The 19,989-nt window shown below is 20.7% G+C and overlaps 1 protein-coding gene across 1 annotated transcript in view; it reads left to right on the top strand.

Annotated features, from left to right (window-relative positions):
* Nucleotides 1-19,569, top strand: part of LOC117172816 — a 32,874-nt gene extending 13,305 nt beyond the window's left edge. The window contains exons 5-8 of the mRNA XM_033361060.1: nucleotides 7,617-7,747; nucleotides 7,822-7,911; nucleotides 13,492-13,615; nucleotides 19,222-19,569. Coding sequence (XP_033216951.1) covers nucleotides 7,617-7,747; nucleotides 7,822-7,911; nucleotides 13,492-13,615; nucleotides 19,222-19,368 — 492 coding nt within the window. The 3' untranslated portion in view covers nucleotides 19,369-19,569. The remainder of the gene's footprint in view (nucleotides 1-7,616; nucleotides 7,748-7,821; nucleotides 7,912-13,491; nucleotides 13,616-19,221) is intronic.
* The last annotated feature ends 420 nt before the right edge of the window (nucleotides 19,570-19,989 follow it).

Below are 19,989 nucleotides of genomic sequence, written 5' to 3' on the forward strand. Positions count from 1 at the left end.
TTTTTGAGTAAATGAATTAAATTTTCAACCAAATAAATCAATTATCTAGCAAAAAGATTAAATGTTGAGGCAAACAAAAATTCGACAAAAAATTTAATTGAAATTTTAGATAAAAAAATAATAAATTGCAATAAAAAATAACTTTTAACCGATAAAATTAATTTTTAACCAAAAAGATTAATTTTTTGCAAACAGAATAATTTTTAACCAAATATTTGTATTTTTAATGGAATTTCCAATTAAAATAGTCTATTTTCCACGCACAAAATTTCAGCAAATTAGATGATTTTTCAATTTAAAAAGATATTTTTATAACAAAAAATATAATAGTTTACTTTTGAGTTGAAGAAATAAATTATTAAAGAAATAAAATAAATTTTCAAGGAAATAGTTTAATTTTTAACTAAACAAATGAATTTTAATACTTTAAAATTTTAATTTGTATACAAAAATAATTTCACGAGAATGTAGTTAAATTTTTAATTAAAAAAGTTAATTTTTGATTTTAATTAACTCATTTTCAACCAAAGAAATGAAATTTTAACCAAAAGGATTATAATTCTACCAGCAAAGAATCATTTTTAACAAGATACAAAATAGAAGTTTCAACTAAAGATTTTAATTTTTAGGGACATTTTTAACTAAAAAGGTTAATTTTACAAATAAACAAAAAACAAGTTTTCAACGAAATAGATGAATTTTAAATAAAAAAAGTTACATTAAAAAAAATAGAATAGATTAATTTCCAATTAGAGAAATAAGTTTGTAAATAAGTAAACTAAATTTTCGACGAAATAGTTTGATTTTCAACACAAAAAATTATTTAATTTTTTTTTTAATTAAAAATACATACATTCTTAACCAAATATTTTTATTTTAAATGGAATTTTCAACTAAATGATAAGTTTTCTACGAAAAAAAACAACAAATTTTGAACAAATGACATGACTTTTCTACTAAAAAAAATGCATTTTTAACAAAAAATAGAATAGATTAATTTTCGGTTAAAGAAATAAGTTTTTAAGCAAATCAATTTGTAACGAAATATTAAAATTTTTAACTAAACAAATGAATTTTCCACCAAAAAGATTAAATGTCTATAAAAAAATGTTTAATGGAATTTTCAATTATAAATGTAAATTTTTAACTGAAAATGGAATACATAAATCATCAGTTAAAACCATTTATTTGTAAACAAAAAAAAGCAGAATTTTAAACAAAAGTTTTAAACAGGATTTTTTTATCAAAATAAATAAATTTTGAAATAAGATCAATCTTCTGCCAGAAAGACGAATTTCCAAAAAAATGCATCAATTGAATTTGAATTTTCTATCAATTTTTTTTAATTTTTAAGCCTCAAAGATTAATTTCCTGCAAAGAGTTCAATTTTAAACCAAAAGTGTTATTTTTCAATAAAAAAGTTAATTTTCTACCAAATCTTTAAATATTCATAAAAATAGATTAATTTTTAACAAAACAGTCGAATTTTCATAAAAATAGTTGAATTTTTAACGAACTAGTTTAATTTTCAACAAAAAAAGTTGACTTTTCTATTAAATTTTTAAATTTTCAAGCCTCAAAGACGAATTTTCTGCTAAAAATTCCATTTTCAACCAAAAAGAATTAGTCTTCATCTAAAATGTTAATTTTCTACCAAATTGTTAAATGTTCATAAAAATAGATTAATTTTCAAACAAAATAGTTGAATTTTTAACCGAAAATATCAATTTTAAACCAAAATGTTACTTTTATACCAAATAGTTGATTTTTTCTCAAAATAGTTTATTTTTTAACCGAATACTTGAATTTTCAGCCATAAATATGAAGGTTCGACCAAAAAAAAGTTTATTTTCCACGAAATAGCTCAATTTTCAGCAAAAATAGTTTCATTTTTGACATAATAGTTGACTTTTTTATTAAATTTCTTAATTTTGAAGCATCAAAGACGAATTTTCTACAGAAGAAAATCAATTTTCAACCAGAAAGAATTAATTTTCAACATAAAAGTTAATTTTCCATCAAATAGATAAATTCAAAAAAGGTAGATTAATTTTTAATTTTCTACTAAATAGCCAAATTTTCAAAAAAAATAATTCAATTTAAAAAAAACGTTGACTTTGCTATTAAATTTCTAAAGTTTCAAGCCTCAAAAGCCAATTTTTGGCAAAAAGAAAAAAATCAAGTTCAATGTTAAACCTGAAAGCATTATTTTTCAAAAGAAAAGTTAATTTTCTACCAATTAGTTAAATTTAAGAAAAAAATTAATTTTTAACCTAACAGTTCAATTTTCATTAAAATATAAAAATTTTAAACCATAAATATGATTTTTAGACAAAAAAGTTGATTTTCTACTAAATAGCTAAATTTTCTACAACAAAAAAGTTGATTTTTCTATTAAATTTTTGAATTTTCAAATCTCAAAGACGAATTTTCTGCAAAAAAGTTACATTTTAAATTTGAAAAGATTATTTTTCAACAAAAAAGTTCATTTTCTGCCAAATAGTTAAATTTTTATGAAAATTAATCTGTTTGGTTAAAAATTGGTTCGTTTAGTCTTAAAAATTCAATAATTTGATAGAAAATCACATTTTTTCTTTCAAATTCATATTTTTTTTGTCGAAAGTTCAACTATTTTGTCAAAACATTTTTATCGAAATTTATCTATTTAAAAGAATATTAACTTTTTTGTCTAAAATTCATGTTTATGGTTGAAAATTTAACAATTTGTTTAAAAAATAGACTATTTTTATGAAAATTCAACTATTTTTTTTATAAAAATAACATTATTATTTAAAGCATTATTTGAAGGCATTCATATTTAAAGAATAAAATTAGAATTTTTGTGTTTAAATATTAATTCCACAATATTTAAAAAATAATAATTTTTAACAAAAAAAAAATAATTTTTAAGAAAAAATGGATAATTTTTAACAGAGTATATGATTTTTGAATTAAAAAAATATAAATTTTTCACAAAAATTGGAATAGATAAATTTTCAGTTAAAGCCATTAATTTTAAAACAAAAAAGGAGAATTTTCAACAAAATTTTTAACCAAATTGTTGAATTTTCTGCTAGAAAAGCGAATTTTCAACAAAATGCATCAATTGAATTTGAAGTGGAAATTTCTATCCATTTTTTTAAATTTTCAAGCCTCAAAGACGAATTTTCTGCAAAAAGTTCAATTTTCTACCAAATACTTAAATATTCATAAAAATAGATTAATTTTTAACAAGACAGTTGAATTTTCATAAAAAACAGTTAAATTTTTAATCAAATACTTGAATTTTAAACCGTAAATATGAATTTTAGATGAAAAAAGTTTATTTTCCATTAAATAGATAAATTTCAAACAAAAATAGAATAATTTTTCACCCAAAAGTTTGATATTCATTAAAATATTTGTATTTTAAACCATAAATATGAATTTTAGTCAAAAAAAATTGATTTTATATTAAATAGCTAAATTTTCAGCAAAAAAATTAGATTTTTAAGAAAAAAGTTGGCGTTGCGATCAAATTTTGGAATTTTTAAGCGCCAAAGACGAATTTTCTGCAAAGAAAGTGCAATTTTAAACCCGAAAGGATTATTTTTCAACAAAAAAGTGCATTTTCTGATAAATAGTTAAATTGGTATAAAAACTATTTTTATGAAAATGCATCTATTTGGTTAAAAATTGGTTCTTTTAGGTTTAAAAAATCAACAATTTGGTAGAAAATTAAATTTTTTCTTTCAAATTCAAATTTTTTGTCGAAAATTCAACTATTTTGTCAAAAATTAAACTATTGTCATGAAAATTGAACTATTTAGTACAAAATGAATCGGGTTTAACTATTTATAATTAAACTATTTTTATGGAAATTTATCTATCTAGAAGAATACTAACTTTTTTGTCTAAAATTCATAGTTATGGATGAAAAATCAACTATTTGGTTAAAGAAATACTGTTTTTATGAAAATTTAACCATTTGTTATAAAAGTGACATTAGTTAAAGAATTATTTAGAAACATTAATATTTTAAAAAATAATAATTTTTAATAAAAACCTAATTTTTAATTAAAAAGATTAGTTTTCTAGGAAAAAAAAAGAATAATTTTTATCAGAATATATGATTTGTTTAACCAAATATTTTTATTTTCAATGGAATTTTTAACTAAAAAATATAAATTTTCAACAAAAAATAGAATAGATACATTTTCAGTTATAATAATTTATTTCACAACAAAAAAAGAAAAATTTTCAACAAAATTTTTGACCAAATACATATATTTTTACGGAATAGTTTAATTTTTAAATAAGAGGGTTAATCTTCTGTCAGAAAAGATGAATTTTTAACCAATTACATCAATTTTTAACCACATTGTTTAATTTTCAAGCCTCAAAGACGAATTTTCTGCAAAAAAGTTCAAATTTAAACCTGAAAGGATTATTTTTTTAACATAAAAGTTAATTTTCTACCAAATATTTTAATATTTATAAAAATAGATTAATTTTTAACAAAACCATTGAATTTTCATGAAAATAGTTGAATTTTTAATCAAATGCTTGAATTTTAAACCGTAAATATGAATTTTAGATGAAAAAAGTTCATTTCCCACTAAATGGATAAATTTAAAAGAAAAATAGTTGGATTTTAAACCACAAATATGAATTTTAGACAAAAAGTTGATTTTCTACTAAATAGCTAAATTTTTAACCAAAAAATTTGACGTTGGTATCAAATTTTTAAAATTTAAAGTGTCAAATATGAATTTTCTGCAAAAAAATTATCAATTTTAAACCTAAAAGGATTATTTTTTAACAAACAAGTGCATTTTCTGCCTAATATTTAAATTTGTATAAACACTATTTTTATTAAAATTCATCTATTTGGTTATAAATTGGTTCGTTTAGGTTTAAAAATACAAGAATTTGGTAGAAAATATTTTTTTTCTTTCAAATTCATATTTTTTTCTCGAAAATTCAACTATTTTGTCAAAAATTAAACTATTTTTATGATAATTGATCTATTTAGTGCCAAATTAACTTTTTTGTTGAAAAATCATATTTTCGGGTTCTACTATTTAAAATTCAACTATTTGTTTGAAAAGAAAACTATTTTTATGGAAATTTATCCATTTAGAAGAATATTAACTTTTTTTTCTAAAATTCATAATTATGGTTGAAAAATCAACTATTTGGTTAAAAAATAATACAATTTCATGAAAATTTAACTGTTTTTTATAAAATTAACATTATTATTTAAAGTATTATTTAACAGCATTAATATTTTTTTTTAATTTTAATAAAAAACTAATTTTTACCAAAAAAAATCATTTTCATCCAAACAGATTAGCTTTCTACACAAAAAAGACAAATTTAAACAGAATATATGATTTTCTAACCAAATATTTTTATTTTTAGTGTAATTTTTAACTGAAAAATATAAATTTTTTACAAAAAAAGGAGAACTTTCAACAAAAATTTTAACCAATTACATATATTTTTGCGAAATAGTTCAATTTTCAGATAAGAAGATTAATCTTCTGTCAGAAAAGATGAATTTTTAACAAAATACATCATTTTTTAATCAAAATTTTCAGCCAGAAAGACGCATTTTCAACAAAATGCATCAATTGAATTTGAAGTTGAACTTTCTATAAATCTTTTTTATTTTTAAGCCTCAAGGACGAATTTTCTGAAAAAATGCAATTCTAAGCCTGAAAGGATTATTTTTTAAGATAAAAGTTAATTTTCTACCAAAACCCAAAATATTCATAAAAATATATTTATTTTTAACAAAATAGTTGAATTTTCTATTAAATTTTTGAGTTTTTAAGCCTCAAAGCGAATATTCTGCAAAAAAAGTTTAAATTAAAAACAGAAAGAATTATTTTTCAACGGAAAAGTTAGTTTTCTACCAAATATGTAATTAACTCTTTTAAAAATTGATTTATTTTTAACCTAACAGTTGAATTTTCATTTAAATATTTCGATTTTAAACCATAAATATGATTTTTAGACCAAAAAGTTGATTTGTTACTAAATAGCTAAATTTTCAACCGCAAAAATGAGGTTTTTAACCAAAAAATTAGACATGGCTATGAATTTTTTGAATTTTTAAGCCTCAAATACGAGTTTTCTGCAAAAAAATTCCATTTTAAACTTGAAAGGATCATTTTTCAACAAAAAAATTAATTTTCTGCCAAACAGTTAAATTTTTATAAAAAACTATTTTTATAAAAATTAATCTATTTGGTTGAAAATGCATATTTTTTTGTCGAAAATTCAACTAATTTCATGAAAATTGAACTATTTAGTACAAATTTAATTTTTTTGTGTTGAAAAATTTCAACTATTTAAAATTCCACTATCTGGCAAACTATTTTTATAGAAATTTATCTATTTAGAAGAATATTAACTTTTTTGTATAAAATTCATATTTATGGTTGAAAAATAAACTATTTTTTATAAACATAAAATTATTATTTAAATCATTATTTGAAACAGTAATATTTAAAAAAATAATAATTTTTAATAAAAAACTAATTTTTACAAAACAAAAATAATTTTCATCCAAATAGTTCATTTTTCTACGAAAAAAATTTTTTTTAACAGAATATATGATTTTTTAACCAAATATTTTTATTTTTAATGGAATTTTCAACTAAAAAATATAAATTTTTAACAAAAAAGGAGAATTTTCAACAAAATGTTTAACAAAAAATATATATTTTTATGAAATAGTGCAATCTTCAAATAAGAAAATTATTGTTCCGTCAGAAAAGATGAATTTTTAACAAAAATAATTCAATTTTCTATTAGAAAGACGAAGTTTCAAGAGAATGCATCAATTGAATTTTAAGTTGAATTTCCAATTAATTTTTTTAATTTTCAAGCCTCAAAGATGAATTTTCTACAAAAAAGGTCAATTTTAAACCTGAAAGGATTATTTTTTTAACATAAAAGTTAATTTTCTACCAAATACTTGAATATTCATAAAAACAGATTTATTTTTAACAAAACAGTTGAATTTTCATAAAAATAGTTGAATTTTTAATCAAGTACTTGAATTTTAAACCGTAAATATGAATTTTAGACAAAAAAGCTAATTTTTCACTAAATTGCTAGATTTTCAAACAAAAATATCTACTAAATAGATATATTTAAAAGAAAAATCGTTTTATTTTTAAGAAAATAGTTGAATTTTCATTCAAAATAGTTGAATTTTAAACCACAAATATGAATTTTAGACAAAAAGTTGATTTTCTGCTAAATAGATACATTTTCAACAAGAAAATTTGACTTTGCTATCAAATTTTTAAATTTTTAAGCCTTAAAGACCAATTTTTCTGTAAAAAAAGTTCAATTTTAAACCTGAAAGGATTATTTTTGAACAAAAAAGTGCATTTTCTGCCTAATAGTTAAATTTTTATAAAAACTATTTTTATTAAAATTCATCTATTTGGTTATAAATTGGTTCTTTTAGGTTTAAACATTCAAGAATTTGATAGAAAATATTTTTTTTTCTTTCAAACTCATATTTTTTGTCGAAAATTTAACTATTTTGTCAAAAATTAAACTATTTTTATGAAAATTGATCTATTCAGTTAAAAAATTTACTCAATTTAATACAGGTAGTGCATCGAGAAATTTCCGAATTATCGGAACCCTCTACCTCGAAAGATAAATCAGATAAAAAAAGCGTAGTAATTTTATCCAGCGAAGATGAAGCAGACGATAATGAGCCTCATGAAAATCCGGTAGAGTAGGTGAAAATTAAAAAACTATTTTTAAAGAAAGATTTTGAATTTGTATTTCCTAATTTGTAATTCTTTCCAGGGAGGACGTTTCTATTCAACTTCAAAATTTTATCGATGAAACTCGGAAAGATAAAAAAATCGATAAATTCGGTCATCCAGAAAGTTCCTCGTAAATATTATTCAGGGACCGCACTTAAATTACGTAACGGATTTTAGGGCTTTTTTAATACCCCCCCCCCCTTCATCTTAATGTAGTTAATTTTTAGTTTCCATAAATTTTTTGCTAGTTAGTTTTAGTAAAATTAGTCAGGGTGTCCGAGAACTTCATTTTAAAAATTCCCTGATTTTTCCTTAACTAACTTTTCATTTTTTTTTTATTATTAATATTTAAATACAAGCATTTTCATCTTGTTATATTTTTATTATAAAATGTTTTCTAAACGGAACAAGACAGTATTTCAGATTAAAAAATTTTAAAAAATTTATTTATTACTTTATTTTAAACAGAAAGAATTTTAGAACTAAAAAGACGAATTTTTAATAAATAAAAAAATAGAGATTAATCTGAAATCAAATAGAAATTTCATTTATCCACTTTGAAATTTTTACAGTATTTTCTGGAATGTGTTAGGAATATTAAACCACAAAAAAAGGGAAAAAAATTAGTTCCTTTTTTAGTAATCTACATTTGTTCATGGAAATGCCTAATTTATTTATGAAAATGCAATGAAGCAATTTTTCAGTATACTTCAGTATATTTCACGCAAGCCAAAAGACGCATTTTCTCTACAAAAATGGAATTTTCAAACCATAAATATGATTTTTTAGCAAAAAATTAAGTTTGAACAAAACTGATGCATTTTTATCCAGCAAATGTGAAACTTGAAACTAGGAAAATTATTATTTTTTTTTTACTATGAAAAGAAGAATTTTCTACTAAATAAAATCAATATTAAAAAAGTTAAAAAGTTAAATTTTCAGTTTGCAAATTTAATTTTAAACCAAAAAGATGAATTTCCAAAATAATAGTTTAATTTTCTGTTAAAAAAGATTCCAGTTGACTGTTCACGATCAAATTATCCATTTTTAAACAAAAAATAAGTTCCTACGAAAAAAATTGAAGTTTCCATTAAAAGAAAAAAAAACAATTTTTCTTAAAACAAATGAATTTTTAATTCAAGCAAAAAAAAAGAATTCAATTTTCATCCAGTAAAGATGTCAGTTCTGTTTTTAACACCAAATTTTAAATTTAAACAAAAAGTAAATTTTATAAGAAATAGGTGAATTTTCAACCAAATAGTTGCATTTTTATTCAACAAAGCTATAATTTCTACTAAAATAGATGAATTTTTAAAACAAAAATATAAATTTTTAAAATAATAGTTTAGCTTTCTGTTAAAAAAGATTTCTGTTGACTTTTCACGATCCAAATATAAATGTTTGAAGAAAAAATAAGTTTCTACGAAAAAAAAATTGAACTTTCCATTTAAAAAAAAAACGGATTTTCTCAACCAAAAAGCACGAATTTTTAACAAAATAGCTTAATTTCCAAGCAAACAGTTACATTTTTGTCTAATGTCAGAAAGATAAAATTTTTCATAAAACACATGAATTTTTAATTCAAGCAAAATAATTCAAAAATATTATTCAATTTTCATACAGTAAAGATTTCAGTTCTTTTTTTAATACAAAAAAAAATAAATATAAACAAAAAGTAAATTTTATAAGAAATAGGTGATTTTTTAACCAAGTAATTACATTTTTATTTAAGAGATATAATTTTTACTGAAGTAGATGAATTTTGAAATAAAAAAGATAAATTTTCAATAAAAAAAATTGAATTTTTATCCAAAAAATATTCCAGTTGACTTTTCAAGATAAAAATATTCATTTTTTAACATTAAATAAGTTTATACGAAAAAATTGAATTTTTAATCCAAAAAGACGAAATTTTAACTTAACTTTTTATTACTCAAAAAAGTTTTAATTTCTCTTAAAACAGAAGAATTTTTATCTAGAAAAAAAACTTCAACAAAAATTATTGAATTTTCATCCAAAAAAGATTCCTGTTGAATTTTTAAGATCAAAACCTAAATTTTTGTATAAAAAATAAGTTTCTACAGAAAAAATTGAATTATACACAAAAAAAACTAATTTTTTCAAACAAAAAGGATGAATTTTTAACGAAATAATTACATATTTTCTAATGTGAGAAAGATGAAATTTTTCTTGAAACAGATAAATTTATAATTACTATAAACCAAAAATATCGTTCATTTTTCATCCAATACAGATTTCAGTTATTTTTTAAACACCGAAATACTAAATTTGAACAAAAAGTAAATTTTCTAAAAAATACTTGAATTTTCAACAAAACAGCAGAATTTTCAAACAAAAAGTATGAATTTTCAACAAAATTGTTGAAATTTTCAACCAAAAAGTTGCATGTTTATTCAATAAAAATGAAAATTCAACTAAAACAGGTAAATTTTTTAATATAGAAGATAAAATGTTAACAACAAAAAATCGAAATTTCTGTTTAAAAATATTTCAGTTGACTTTTCACGATCAAAATATGGAATATTTTTACAAGGAAAAAGTTTCTACGAAAAAATTTAATTTTTATTTTAAAAAGTCGCATTTTTAACCAAAAAGGATGACTAACAAAAAAGTTGACTTCTCTACTAAATAGTTGCATTTCATGTCAAAAAAGATTTTTTTTTAAACAGATGATTTTGTATTTAAAAAAATTCTTTAATAATTGAATTTTCATCAAAAAAAAATTGCAGTTGACTTTTTAATATCAAAATATAAATTTGGAAACAAAAAATAAGCTTATAGGAAAAAATGGAATTTGCCATTAAAAAAACGATTTTTTTAACAAAAAAGGATGAATTTTTAACAAAATACTTTAATTTTCAACCAAATAGTTACATTTTTGTCTAATGTAAGAAAGATGAATTTTTTCTTAAAACAGATAAATTTTTAATTCAAGCAAAAACAATGAAAAAATAGTTGAATTTTCATCCATAAAAGATTCCAGTTGACTTTTTAAGATCAAAATATAAATTTTTTAACAAAAAATAAGTTTCTAAGGAGAAAATTAAATTTTCAAAAAAAAAATTATTTTTCCCACCAAAAAGGATGAATTTTTAAGAAAAAAATACGAATTCTCTTTCAAATAGTTGTATTTTTATTTTAAAAAAGATTAAATTTGTACTAAAGCAGAATAATTTTTAATAAAAACGTCAAATATTTGTTTAAGTTGAACTTTAATTTTGGAAAAAAATCATTCAAATTTCATCCAGAAAAGATTTCAGTTTTTTTCTTAACACCAAAATATCAAATTGGAACAAAAAGTTAATTTTATAAAAAATAAATAAATAGTTGAGTTTTCAACTAAAGAGCAGAATTTTCAAACAAAAAGTATAACTTTTGAACAAAATTGTTGAATCTTCAACCAAATAGTTTCATTTTTATTCCAGAAAGATTTCTGTTGACTTTTCACGATCCAAATATAAATTTTTGAAGAAAAAATAAGTTTCTACGAAAAAAAAAATTGAATTCTCTATTTAAAAAAAAGAATTTTGAACAAAATAATTTAATTTTCAAGCAAACATTTACATTTTTTTTCTAATCTAAGAAAGATAAAATTTTTCATAAAACAGATGAATTTTTCATTCGAGCAAAATAACTCTAAAAAATAATTCAATTTTCATCCAGTAAAGATTTCAGTTCTTTTTTAATACCAAAATATTAAATTTAAACAAAAAGTCAATTTTATAAGAAATAGGTGATTTTTCAACCAAATAATTGCATTTTTATTTAAGAAAGATATAATTTTTACTAAAGCAGATGAATTTTGGAATAAAAAAGATCAATTTTCAACAAAAAAGGTTGAATTTTCATCCAAAAAATATTCCAGGTGACTTTTCACGATCAAAAAATAATTTTTTAAACAAGAAATAAGTTTACACGAAAAAAAATTGAATTTCCAATCCAAGAAGTCGAATTTTTAACCTAAAAGGATGAATTTAACAAAATTGTTGAATTTTCAACCAAATAGTTGCATTTTTATCCAAAAAGATGAAATTTCTCTTAAAACAGATCATCCAAAAAAGGTCCAGTTGACTTTTCAAGATCAAAATATAGATTTTGAACCAAAAATAAGTTTATATGAAAGAATTTGTATTTTCCATCCAAAAAGACGAATTTTTTCAGCTTAAAAGGATGAATTTTTAACAAAATAGCTGAATTCTTTACCAAATAGCTGCATTTTTATATTAGAAAAATAGAAAAAAGGAAATTTTCTACGTAATTTATTTAAATTTTTACAGAAAAATATATTTTGCAACCAAAAAGTATAACTTTTCAACCAAATAGTTGCATTTTTATTTTTGAAAAAATTGAAAATTCTACTAAAACAGGTAATCTTTTTAATCAAAATCAAACTTTTTAAAAAAAAAGTTGAATTTTCAACCGAAATTTGTATTTTTATCCATGATAAAATTTCTTCTAAAACAGATGACTTTTTTTTAAACCTTTAAGTAAATAGTTAAATTTTTATCCAAAGAAGATTTCAGTTTACTTTCCAAAATAAAAATAAGAATTATAAACAACAAGTTGATTTTCTGCTAAATAGTCGAATTTTTAACCAAAAAGTATGAATTTTTAACAAAGATTCTTAAATTTTCAACGAAACAGTTTCTTTTTTATCCAAGAAAAATGAAAATTCTCTAAAACGTTAAAACTTTTTAATCAAAAGACAATTAAAAAAAAAGAATTCATTTTTCATCCAAAAACATTTCAATTGACTTTTTAATACAAAAATAGGAATTTTAAACAAAAAGTAAATTTCTAGGAAATAGTTTCATTTTCAACAAAAGAGTTGGAATTTTTCCAAGAATATGCAATATTTCTACTAAAAAAGATAAACTTCAAGTCAAAAAGACAAATTTTCAGAAAAAAGGTGAATTTTCATCCAAAAAATATTCCAGTTGACTTTTCAAGATCAAAATATTCATTTTTTAACATGAAATAAGTGACTACGAAAAAATTGAATTTTTAATCCAAAAAGACGAAATTTTAACTAAACTTTTTATTACTCAACAAAATTAAATTTCTTTTAAAACAGAAGAATTTTTATTTAGAAAAAAAAACTTGAACAAAAATGATTGAATTTTCATCAAAAAAAGAATTCCGTTGACTTTTTAAGACCAAAACCTAAATTTTTGTATAAAAAATAAGTTTCTACAGAAAAAAATTGAATTATACACAAAAAAAAATTTTTTCAACCAAAAAGGATCGATTTTTAACGAAATAATTACATTTTATCTAATATGTTATCAAGAAAATATGAATTTAAAACAAGGTTAATGTTCTACAAAAAAACAGCTAAATATTTAACACAAAAAGGCATTTTTTAACAAAAAAAGTTGAATTTGCAACCAAAAAGGATGTCTTTTCAAGAAAATGTTTAAATTTGGAACCAAATAATAAAATTTCTAACTAAAAAGATAATATTTAGGAGAAAGTTTTTGCGAATTTGCAAAAATTACGTACATGAGTAAAAGAATCCCTACCGTAACAAATCATAACAAAATTCCTCGACTCCCCCCCCCCCCCCCCCCCCCCCCCCCCCCCCCCCCCCCCCCCCCCCCGCAACGGAAATTGTTACGTAATTTAGCTACGGTCACTTACTTATTTTTGCGATATTTTTTGCTAGAATTATTTCTAACCTGATTTATAGTTCTTATTATAGAGAGAAATTTGAAGAGTGGGAAACTCGAGCGATGCTTCGTTATTTATTAATTATTGACGGAGTGGCTGAAGCAAAGAGTCCAGCAGTTTGGAAAAGACTAGTACTACTCAGAGTATGTTTTTCTCTTTTTTCAATTTTAATTTTTTTTTATTTTTTAAATATATTTTTAATATAATATAATATATTTTTTACATACCTTGGACTCAGCTGACAAAAAAATATGAATTTATAACTAAAATTATGAACCTTATATAACAAAAAATGAAATTTTTTAAAAAGTTGTTGAACTTTTAACCAAGTAGTTGAATTCTAAAAAAGGAATTCTCAACAAAGAATATTATAGCTGATATTTCAAGCGAGAATATTATTTTTATTTTTAATCAAAAACAGTAGACTTAGACCAAAAAGAATTTTTTTTATCCAAAAAGATGAATTTTTATTTATCAGATAGTTTAATTTTGAACTTGTGATGAATCATTTTCAGCCGGAAAATATGATTTAAAAAAAGTTACTTTTTTACTAAGTAGGTAAATTTCCATTAAAATGTTTTAATTTTAAACCAGATTGTCTAGTTTTCTACTAAAAAATATTAACTTTAAAAAAATAAAGGTCACTTTCAACCGAATAGTGGAATTTTCTATAAAAATAATAAAATTCGCAACCGAAAATCTGACCAGATTAAATTTGCATCCAAATTGTTTCATGTTTAACCAAATGGTTTTATTTGCTACCAAAACACTTTGTCCCAAAAACGAATTTTAAGCAAAAAAGTTCAATTTTCAACCCAAAAAGAAATTTTTGTTATCAACAAAAAATTTAATTGTCTATCAAATAGTTATATTTTCATAAAAATATCTGAGATTTGAAACAAACAGTTACATTTTCAATCATAAATATGAATTGTATACAAAAAAGTTAATTTTCTACCAAATAGTTAAATTTTATTAAAAAATGATTTAATTTTTAACCAAAGACTTGAACTTTTTTCTACAAAACAATTTAATTTTTAACCCGAAAACATAATTTTTCAACAAAAAAGTTACTTTTCTACTATGTACTTAAATTTGATTGAAATTAGTTAAGTTTTTTAACAAATATGTGAATTTTGAGCCAAAAATTGGAATTCTAAACAACAAAAAAATGTATTTTCTACTAAAAACGTTCATTTTTATAGTTACTTTTTTTACCAAATAGTTAAATTTTTAGCAGTTTAATTTTATACAAAAGTGTTGAATTTTAAAGCCAAAAAGGCGATTTTTCTAAAAAAAAAAAAAGAAACAGTTCAATTTTGAACCCGAAAATATGAATTTTAAACAAAACAGTTCTTTTTTTATTCAAAAGTTACATTTTTATATGAAGTTTCATTTTTTACCAAATTATTGAATTTGAAAGCCTAAAAGACGAATTTTCTACAACACAGTTGAATTTTCAACCCACAAATATGACTTTTGCACAGAAAAGTTCATTTTCTATCAAATAGTTAGATTTTCATAAAAATAGTTTAATTCTTAATAAAATCGTTGATATGACAGCAAAAGTTATGAATTTTGAACCAACAATTTAATTTTTCATCAAATTATTTTAATTTTCTACCAAATTGTTAAATTTTAAATCCTAAAAGACGAGTTTTCTACCAAACATTTCAATTTTCATCACGAAAATATATTTTTTCAAGAAAAAAGTTCATTTTCTACTAAATAGTTAAATTTTTTTAATAATTACATTTTTAACCAAATAGTTGAATTTGTACCGAAAAATTTAATTTTAAACACAAAAGTTCATTTTCTATTGAATAGTTCAATTTTATTAAAAATAGTTACATTTTTAACCAAATAGTTGGATTTTCAACCAAAAATATGAATTAAAAAAAAATCATTTTTCACGAAATAGATAAATTTTTTATTAAAATATTTAAATATTAAACCAAATAGTTGATTTTTTAACAAAAAAGCTCATTTTCTATTGAAAAATTACATTTTTATACAAATAGTTAATGTTAAATTTATTTTAAAAAATTTTTAAACGAAATAATGTAGTTTTCTACAAAATTGTTAAATTTTACAACCTAATTTTTTGAATTTCAAAGCCTAAAAGACGAAATTTCTACAAAACAGTTCAATTTTCAAGCTAAAAATATGATTTTTCAATAAAAAAAGTTCATTTTCTAAAAAATAATTAGATTTTTTTTAATAGTTGCATTTTGTACCAAATAGTTGAATTTTTAACCAAAAATATGAATTTTCAACCCAGAAATATGTTCGAATAAAAAGGTTAATTCTCTAACAAATAGTCCAATCTTCCTACAAAATATTGAACCTAAAACATGAATTTTGAACAAAAAAGATCAATTTGAAACAAAAATTTTTATTTTATACGAAATAGTGAAATTTACACTCAAATTGTTGAATTTAAAAGCCTAAAAGACGAATTTTCTACAACGCAGTTCAATTTTTATAAAAATAGTTAAATATTTAACCAAATAGTTGAATTTTAAACAAAAAAAATTCATTTTATATTAAAAAGTTACATTTTTATACAATTAGTTAAATTTTCTACCAAATTGTTGAATTTTAAAGACTAAAAGCGAGTTTTCTACATTTTCATCAAGAAAATATTAATTTTTAACAAAAAAGTTCATTTTCTACCAAAGAAATACATTTTTATAAAAATATTTAAACAATTAACCAAATATTTTAATTTTCTGCCAAATCGCTGAATTTTAAAGTCTAAAAGGCACACTTTTCTTGAAAACAGTTTTATATTTAACTCGAAAATATTGTATTCTAACAAAAAAGTTCAATTTTCTACCCGAAAATATGATTTTTCAACGAAAAATTTCATTTTTTACTAAATAGTTCAATTTTAACCAATTAGTTGAACTTTAAGCCAAAAATATTCATTTTAAACAAAAATCATTTTTCACCAAATAGTTGAATTTTTAACAAAAAAATAGGAATTTTAAACCAAACATATGAATTTTAAAGAAAAAAGTTCATTTTCTATTGAAAATTTACATTCTTATCAAAATAGTTTAATTTTTATACAAATAGTTACATTTACTACAAAATTGTAGAATTTTCATGACTGAAAAACCAATTTTCTATTTAAAAAAAGTAGAATTTTGAAGTCTAAAAACGAATTTTCTACAAAAAAAAGGTCAATTTTAAACCCGCAAATATAACTTTTCAACAAAAAATTTCTTTTTCTACCTAATTTTTGAAAATTGATCTGTTGTATAAAAGATATTCTACAAAACAGATAAATTTTCTGACCGAAAATATGAATTGTTGAACTTTAAAACCTAGTTTTTTACTAATTTATTGAATTTCAAAGCCTAAAAGACGAATTTTCTACAAAACAGTTCAATTTTCAAGTTAAAAATATGATTTTTCAATAAAAAAAAGTTCATTTTCTAACACATAATTACATGTTTTTAAATAGTTTCATTTTGTACCAAATAGTTGACTTTTTAGCGGAAAAAAGTTCATTTTCTACCAAATAAATACAGTTTTATAAAAATATTTAAATAATTAACCAAATATGTTAATTTACTCCCACGTCGCTGAATTTTAAAGCCTAAAAGGCAAATTTTTCTTGAAAACTGTTTTATATTTAACTCGAAAATGTTATATTTTAACAAACAAAATTCAATATTTAACCCGAAAATATAATTTTTCAACCGGCAAATATGAAGTTTTAACAGTAGCGTTAATTTTCTACCAAATAGCTTAATTTTCATAAAAAATGGTTTAATTTTTAACCGAATATTTGAATTTTTTCTAAAAAAAAAAACAGTTTAATTTTCAACCCGAAAACATTTTTCAAGAAAAAATTTAATTTTCCACTAAATAGTTAAATATTATTAAAAATAGTTACTTTTTAACCAAATAATTTAATTTTGAGCCAAAAATATGAGTTATGAACAAAACAAAATCATTTTGTAATAAAGAGTTACATTTTCATAAAAATAATTTAATTTTATACCTAAATTGTTGAATTTGAAAACCCGAAAGACGATTTTTTAGTGAAACAGTTAGATATTTAACCCGAAAATATTATTTTTAACCACAAAATTTATTTTTCTATCAAATAGTTCTATTTTCATAAAAATAGTTTAGCTTTTAAGCAAATAAATTAAAATAAAAACAAATATATTTATATATTTATAACAATATAATAAATAAAATAAAATAAAAATAAAAACGATAAATTTGAATTTTAGTCGGTAAAGTTAATTTTCTACTAAACAGCTAAATTTTCATAAAAATAATTTACTTTTTAACCATATATTGAATTTTTTAATACTTGAACCCAAAAATAGAGTTTTTCGATAAAAAATTAATTTTCTACCAAAGAGTTAAATTTCCATTAAAGTTCATAGTTTAATTTTTAACCAAAAAGTTGGATTTTCAACAACAAATGCGAATTTTAAACAGAACTGTAAATTTTTCTACTTGATAGCTAACTTTTCATAAAAATATTTCACTTTTTAAGCAAATAGTTAAATTTAAAAAAGTTCAAATCGAAAATAAGATTTTTCAACAAAAAAGTTCCTTTTCTACCAAATAGTTACAATTTTTATAATAAATAGTTTAATTTTTATAAAAATAGTTGAATATTCCACAAAAATTTAAAAATTAATTAATTCAAAAAATAGATTCATTTTTTATCAAATAGTTGAATTTTCAACCATAAATTTGCATTTTCGATAAAAATGTTAATTTTCTACTAAATAGATAAATTTTTAACAAAAATTGTTTGATTTTCAATGAAAAATGATTAATTTTCAAAGTTCCAAGACGAATTTTTTGCAAAAAAAAGTTTTAATTTTGAACTTGAAAGGATTATTTTTCAACAGAAGAGTTAATTTTCTACCGCATAGTTAAATATTCATAAAAATAGATTAATTTTTAACCAAACAGTTGAATTTTATTTAAAAAAATACATTCTTTCTTATTCAAATAGTTGAATTTTCAACCAAAAATATAAATTCTAAACAATAATCTTAATTTTCTAGCAACAAGTTAAATTTTTATAAAATTAGTTGAGTATTTTACTAAATAGTTGAATTTTAAACCATAAATATGAATTTTTAACAAATTAGTTGAATTTTCTATCAAATATTTAAATTTTCGGGCCTCAAAGATAAATTTTCTGCAAAACAGTTCAGTTTTCAACCTCAAAAAAATTATTTTTCACCAAAAAAAAGTTCATTTTCTACAAAATGCTTAACTTTTCATAAAAATGTATTAATTTTTAACCAAATAATTTAATTTTCAACCAAGTTGTCCAATATTCAGTCCTAAGAAACGAAATTTGTACAAAAATGATAAATTTTTGAGAAAATACTTCATATTTAAACCAAATATTTGTTTTTGGTACAAAAAAAAGGTGAATTCTCAACAAAAAAATATGAATCATTGATATTTTACGAACAAAAAATTGAATTTACAATAAAAAAAGCCTATTCAATTCAAACAAAATGGACGAATTTTCATCAAAATAGTTGCATTTTGAAAAAATAAAAATAAACAGGAATTTTTCTATTTTATATAAAAAATAGCATTTTTAATCAATATTGAGGTTCATTTTTGATATTTAACGAATTTTATCAAACAGTTTTGTCACTAATTTTGAAATTTTGTGAAAATATCAGCACTATTTTTGATTTCCAGAGTGAGTTTACGCAAATAATTTTACAGAAATTTTATTGTATAGGTCCTCCCGAGACAAAAAGGATACAGGCCAATGTTAAATTATTTCAAGAGAGTAATTCTGCCCAATATCGAGACATATAATTTGCCACCGGAGGCTCTTGCAAAGTTTCAGGCTTTGGGACATCCGAGAAACATTATCGATACTTGAAGAATATTATTATTATTAAAAATTGTGAGTATTATGGATCAGAAATAGTTTTCAGTTTACGATCTATTTACAATTTCATATGGATTTATATTTCATGTGAATTGAAAGTTGTATTTATTTTATATTTTATAAAAAAGGAATGGATTTGTGTTGAAATGGAAATGTGATGCATAATAAAATATAAATAATTTATGAGTTAACAATTTTATGCTTTTTTTAGTCCCCGCTTCGAGCCTGATTGACGATTAAAGTCAACGCAGAATAATTTAATTCAAATATACAAGACTTTTTTACAAACAAAAAAAAATTCTATAACAAAAAACGCGGATTTTTGCCAACATACATTAATTTTTAATAAAAAAAATTAATTTTAAAGAAAAAAGTCCATTTTCTATTACAAAATTACATTTTTATAAAAATAGTACAATTTTTATACAAATAGTTACATTTTCCACCAAATTGTAGAATTTTCGCGTCTAAAACACGAATTTTCTATAAAAAAAAGGTGAATTTTCAACCCAAAAATATGTTTGAAACAAAAGTTTTAACTTTATACTAAATATTTAAATTTTCTAATAAATTGTTGAATTTTAAAGTCTAAAAGACGAATGTTCTACAACA

The sequence above is a fragment of the Belonocnema kinseyi genome, chromosome 5 (assembly GCF_010883055.1).
Source record: "Belonocnema kinseyi isolate 2016_QV_RU_SX_M_011 chromosome 5, B_treatae_v1, whole genome shotgun sequence".
Classification (NCBI taxonomy): Eukaryota; Metazoa; Arthropoda; class Insecta; order Hymenoptera; family Cynipidae; genus Belonocnema; species Belonocnema kinseyi.